The sequence below is a fragment of the Ammospiza caudacuta genome, chromosome 6 (assembly GCF_027887145.1).
Source record: "Ammospiza caudacuta isolate bAmmCau1 chromosome 6, bAmmCau1.pri, whole genome shotgun sequence".
NCBI classification, from domain to species: Eukaryota; Metazoa; Chordata; class Aves; order Passeriformes; family Passerellidae; genus Ammospiza; species Ammospiza caudacuta.
In genome coordinates this window covers 62,184,729-62,189,929 of record NC_080598.1, presented here as the reverse complement: position 1 = coordinate 62,189,929, position 5,201 = coordinate 62,184,729, and the positions used below count along the sequence as shown (strand labels likewise).

The window sequence follows — 5,201 nt, the reverse complement described above, 5'->3', positions numbered from 1 at the left end:
CCAGAGGAGTTAAATGTCCTCAGGTGGGGTATTTTCGGTCTTTCCTCTTTCATTCAGAGACAGTTTGTTGTAAAAAGTTTCAGTGCAGTTCACCTCGGGTGAAAGGCGATCGTGTTTTTTGCGTTTTTTCTTTTTTTTTCTTTTTTATTATTTTTAAATATATATTTTTAATTACTTTTTTTTTTTTAAGATGATAATAGGTAACTCAGTTGCTCTGAATTTCACTTATAATTATAACCTATTTAAATCACAGCAGAACTCCTGCTGGTGCAGAGTTCATAGTTGCATACAATACAGGAGATCACAGTTTTGAAGTCTAGCACAGATTAAAAACCACAGATGTACCATTTATATAAGACACACACTGATTGTCTCTTAAAAACTACATATTGACTCCTTATGAACATTATCTTTTTTTTTTTCTTAATCTTTAAATAAAGTAGTGCAGCTAGGACAATCAGTCACACAACCCACACAGCCCTGAACCAAGTTCTCTGGGTGCCAACTTCAGCAAGTTGGGCATGAAACAGTTGGATGAGCTCGAGAGAGAGAGAAAGAAAGAGGGAGGGACAAAAAGAGGGAGAAAAAGAGAGATGTTGTCCATTCTTAATATTTTAACCGAGGGTTGGCTAACACATTGGAAACCTCTGGGTGAAGGATCATCTTTCCACGCACACACAAAAAAAGAAATAAAAACCTAGACTCTTTTTTTTTTTTTTTCTTTAAAACTGGCCCGCAGGTGGGAAGATCTCCCACCTCTTCCAAACAAAGAAACCCAACAATTGGCTAAAACTAGAAAGAACACAGATGGGTCTGTCTGGTTTCTGCTCACTAGATGATCTGTCCGTTTAAGGCCTTCCTCCTCCGTTTTTCCTCTTTATTATTCCTTTTCCAGAGCGTCTGAGCAGGAGATGAGTCTGAACGGGATCACACCAACACTGTCCCCCTCTTGTTGCCGTCAGTTTTATTTTTTTTTGTTCATTTGTTTGTCCGTGGAGTTATTTTTCTCTTTAATTTAACCAAGACCTGACTAAAACTGGAGCGCTCAGCCCAGCCTGTTCGTTCTCGCCGCGGTTTCTCCGGGGTACCGCAAAGGTTCTTCACAAAACCTGGAACTTCCATGACGACGTCTGGTCCTTATAATCCAAGCAGTCAGCATTGAAGTTTAACTTCCAGGAGGCCGTTTGGTCTTTATAATCCAAGCAATCGGTGGTGGAGTTAAAGCCCAAACTGGAGGCTCCATAGCCCTGGGTGGAGAGGGAGGCTGGAGACTGGTTGAGGTGGCTGGTGACCGCGTTGGCACCCATGGGACTCAGGGTGGCCCCGGGCCCGGGCAGCTGGTGGTGCATAGGGGTCAAGTAAGATCCACAGTCCATCCCTCCGAAATAGGAGGTCGATCCAGCATATCCTTGGCTGTAGCCCGAAGCCTGGGTGTAGGTCATGGGGTAGGATCTCTGCATGCAGGAGGAAGAGGTGGACAGCGGGTCTGAGAGCGGGGAGATGGACGCCGGGCTCCAGATGGACACGGGGGCGCTGCTGCTGGAAATGGTGGGGACGGAGGTGCTGGAGGGGGGAGTGAACTGCCCGCTGGTCCCGCTCTCCGAGCTCACTTCCCGGGCTGGAGAATTCTTCTTCTTGGCCGGCCGCACCTTGTTCTGGCCCCCGTTCTGCTGCTGCTGCTGCTGCTGCCGGCACTTGGCCCGGCGGTTCTTAAACCACACCTTGAGGCACACACACGAGGGAGGGAGAGAGAAAGAGCCTCGGTTAGGGATGGGCAAACCCGAGGTGGGGGAGGGATGGAGGCAGGGAGACCCAAAACTGTCCCCCCCCAAGAGCAGAGGGCTGCAGGCTGCTGCACAGAAAAGCTCCGGGGCTCCCCCTCCCTGAGATCATTAGCAGTAATAACAAGTGGAAATCACAAATCAAACTCCTTAATAAGGTCACTTTTGGGGGAGAAGGGGAAGCTCTTTGCTGTTTGCCAGCCGGGGACCCCCAGGAATCACTGTGTAAGGCCTATTGAAGTCGAGCCCTTAATTAGAAACAATAGAACATCAGAAAAGGGGGGAACAATTAGGGGAGCAGAGGTTCGGGATGGGGAGGGAGGTAAAGATGTCTCGTTTACCCTCCAAACAGGCTCTCTGCTCTCACCCCCTCGGTCAGAATTGGCTCCTCAGCAGGGCCCAAGGGGGCTGGCTGCTCTGGGGAGGAGTTTTTGGGGAGGAATATGGGGTTTGGCACGGGGGTATCCTGATCCCAGCCACCACGCTCCATGGGAACACGGCACCACACAGCCTCGGGAAGCCTCGTCAGAAGGCAAGTGGGAGTGGGAGGGATGGCTTTGGAGATGCCCTGCCCCTGCTGCTGGGGTGTTCTAGGTCCCAGAGGGGACAGGAACGTCCTGCCCTGCCAGCAGCACCTCCAAATGCTGCCTGGATGGGATCCTCCTGCAGAGCAGACAGAGCCCAGCCCAGGAGAGGGGATCTCTCCACAAAGGCAGCCCCTCTCTCATCAGAGTCCTCTTAGAGGGGCAGGAACCCCCCAGTCTGTACTGGTGTGAGCTGGGATCCCAGTCTGGCCCAGCCCCAGGCATGTGCTGATCCCTGGGGAAGGGGGGGATCCTTTGTAGCTTCTGCAGGGCCCCCAGATGTCCGCAGGACAGGCTGGGGTTTGGGGGTGCTGGGCATGGATGTGAGCTGGGATCCAGGATCTGCACACCACCCCTCAGTGCAGAGGGAGAAAGGGGGGGGGCACACTCCAGCCCTGGGGGTGTAAAATGTCATCACATCCCCTCAGTGAACCCTCACCCCTCTCTGAGCCTCCTTCACCCACCAGGGCTGGATTTGTCTCCAGGACTGGATCCATGCCCATAACCCATCCCCTGTGGGGCACAGGCCAGTCCCGGGTCCGTTGGGTGTGGAGGGGCAGGGCAGGCAGGGCTCTCTCCGCGTCCTACCTGCACTCTGGACTCGGGCAGGTTGATTTTCAGGGCCACCTCCTCCCGCATGAAGATGTCGGGGTAGCGGGTCTTGGCGAAAAGAGCCTCGAGCACGTCCAGCTGCGCCCGGGTGAAGGTGGTGCGCTCCCGCCGCTGCTTCCGCGGCGTGGCTGCGAACGGAGCCAGAGGCCCTGGCCGTCAGTCAGCGGCGCCTTAGACCCCGATGTGCCCTCCAGCCCCTTCCCCAGGGGGGCACCCACATTCTCTGCCCTCTCCCGGGGGTCCCTCAGCAGCCACAGCTCGGCAATCCCAACCCCGCATCTCCCCTGCATCCTTGGGAGCATCCTGGCCGCATCCCCTGCCCTGTTTGCAGCCCCTTTCACCCATAGAGTTGGGGATGAGGAAAAGGGAGAGACAGAAGTACCCCACGCCCTCACCCACCCAAGCCAGCGTGATCCCTGGGCATGTTGTGCCCCCCAAAATCCCAGCGGAGCAAAAAAAAAAAAAAAAAAAATAAAATAAGAGGGAGGGAAGAGGGAAGAAAAACGTGGCTTACCGGGATAACCGACGGACGGGTGCAACAAATCCATGCCCGAGGTTGTGAGACTCAGGCCATTGACTGCGTAAGGTGGTTGCTTAAGATAAGACATCATGCTAAAGTTGTGGCGGGGAGGAGAGTTGGCCGAAACGCGGGCGAGGGGGAGCCGGCCGAGCGCCCTGCCTGCCCCGGGCGCTGCCTGCGGGAGCCGTCGGGCGCGGGGGGGCCGCCAGGTGCCTGCGCAGGAGGAAGAGGAGGGAGGAGTGCGGGGATGAAGGGGGAGTCAGGCCAGATCGCTGCCCCCCCCTTCCCACCACCCGCTTTTATCTCCTCTGCCTCTCCCCCCTCCCGTCAATCCTCCCGCTCGGACCCCAGCCGCATTCGGGAGCTGGGAGACACTGACTAGATAAACGCATCTCTCCCCAAAAAGGGCGAGGAGGGGAGGGAAGGGAAGGGGGGGGGCACATCCCAGCCAGTAATTACTGCCCGAACAAAACCCCCCCATGCCTTCAACTGCCCGCATTGTACGGCGGCCGGGGGCATTTGCATAGGATTCCCGGCCGGGCACCGGCTAATTGTCTCAAGCAAAACTTGATTGGGGCCATTGGCAGACACAAAGAACCCCTCGGCTAAATAAATAATGCAGATAACAAAGCCCAAGGGTGAGAAACAAAGAAACAATTCAAGAAACCTATCTCTCCACTAGTCTCTTGCAAGGACTTTAATTATCCCAGGTTTGGGCAACATTCAAATCTTCCCCCCTTCTCCCCCTTTTCCCCCTTCCCCCCGACGTTGCTGCATTTCAGAGCTCAAATGCCCGCTCGGGAAGAGCCAAACTTTTCTGCTCTCCCGCCATCATCAGTCCACGTCTGCAGTAATTTCCACCGGCCATTTGCACCTAATTAGTACTCCGGGTAATTAGATTTGGAGGCAAGTAACAGATTTATTAGGCTTTCAAGAAACTCTTGATGACGGAGCTGGAGCTAAACAAACACCTCGGTGCTGAGCGGCCCCGGGACAGCCCCGGCTCCCCCGGACCCTGCTCGGGCTGCCCCGACGGGACCGCGCTCTGTGCACCGGGGAGCGAGGGGGGACCCAAACACCGCCAAAAAAAAAGGTAAAAAATTTTAAAAGTACGGCAATGAGTCAAACCGGGACTCCTAAAAAGGTTTAGGCTGTTTTTTCCACAGAAAATATTTTTTTTAAAAAGCGTTTTTGAGCAAACGCTCGCCCTTCCCTCCATTCCCAGCGGCCGTCGGGAAAACGAACTCCAGAGGAACTTTCTTCCCGAAACACCCCAAAACTCCGCGTTCCAGCCCAGCCGGCTCCCCGGGCGGGCCGAGCGCTGCCGGGGGGCTCCCGGGAAAAGGGAAGGGGAAGCAGCGCGGAGCTTCCCCTTCTCCCCTCGGGGCAAAGGGAATTCACCGCGCACAGCCGCGCTGGGCTGCGGAGGGAGCGCAGGGTCGGCTCCCCAATTTCGCATCGCCCCCCGGGGGAGGCCGAACGGGGACGGCCCTACCGAGGGGGGAGCCCCGCAAAACGCGCGGGAGAGCCAAGCGGGGCTTGCCGCCCGCTTCAAAACGAGCGCAGAAATTAAAAAAAAAAAAAAAAAAAAAAAAAAAAAAAAAAGAAAAGAAAAATAGGATTTACAAAAATAAATACACAACAACAAAAAAAAAAAAAAAAAAAAAAAGAAAAAAAAAAAAGAAAACGCGCGCGAACACCTCC

The 5,201-nt window shown here is 54.5% G+C and overlaps 1 protein-coding gene across 2 annotated transcripts; it reads right to left on the bottom strand.

Annotated features, from left to right (window-relative positions):
- Positions 1–1,100: 1,100 nt before the first annotated feature.
- Positions 1,101–3,588, bottom strand: OTX2 (orthodenticle homeobox 2). 2 transcript variants are annotated; one of them, XM_058807409.1, is made up of 3 exons: positions 3,492–3,588; positions 2,954–3,126; positions 1,101–1,721 (listed from the first exon to the last, which is right to left on the bottom strand). In XM_058807409.1, the coding sequence occupies exons 1-3, from the start codon at positions 3,586–3,588 to the stop codon at positions 1,101–1,103; spliced, it is 891 nt and encodes a 296-aa protein (XP_058663392.1). The 2 variants fall into 2 exon arrangements, with proteins under 2 accessions (XP_058663392.1, XP_058663393.1); XM_058807410.1 differs by having other exon boundaries at positions 2,954–3,105.
- Between the last annotated feature and the right edge of the window lie 1,613 nt (positions 3,589–5,201).

What these genes read in the sequence shown, in the direction of transcription:
- OTX2 (XM_058807409.1), bottom strand. Translation starts at nt 3,588, where the DNA reads ATGATGTCTTATCTTAAGCAACCACCTTACGCAGTCAATGGCCTGAGT. An exon ending in CCCGTCCGTCGGTTATCCCG is followed by an intron (nt 3,127 to 3,491) that starts GTAAGCCACGTT and finishes ACTGACGGCCAG; the next exon opens with GGCCTCTGGCTCCGTTCGCA. An exon ending in TGCCCGAGTCCAGAGTGCAG is followed by an intron (nt 1,722 to 2,953) that starts GTAGGACGCGGA and finishes GTGTGCCTCAAG; the next exon opens with GTGTGGTTTAAGAACCGCCG.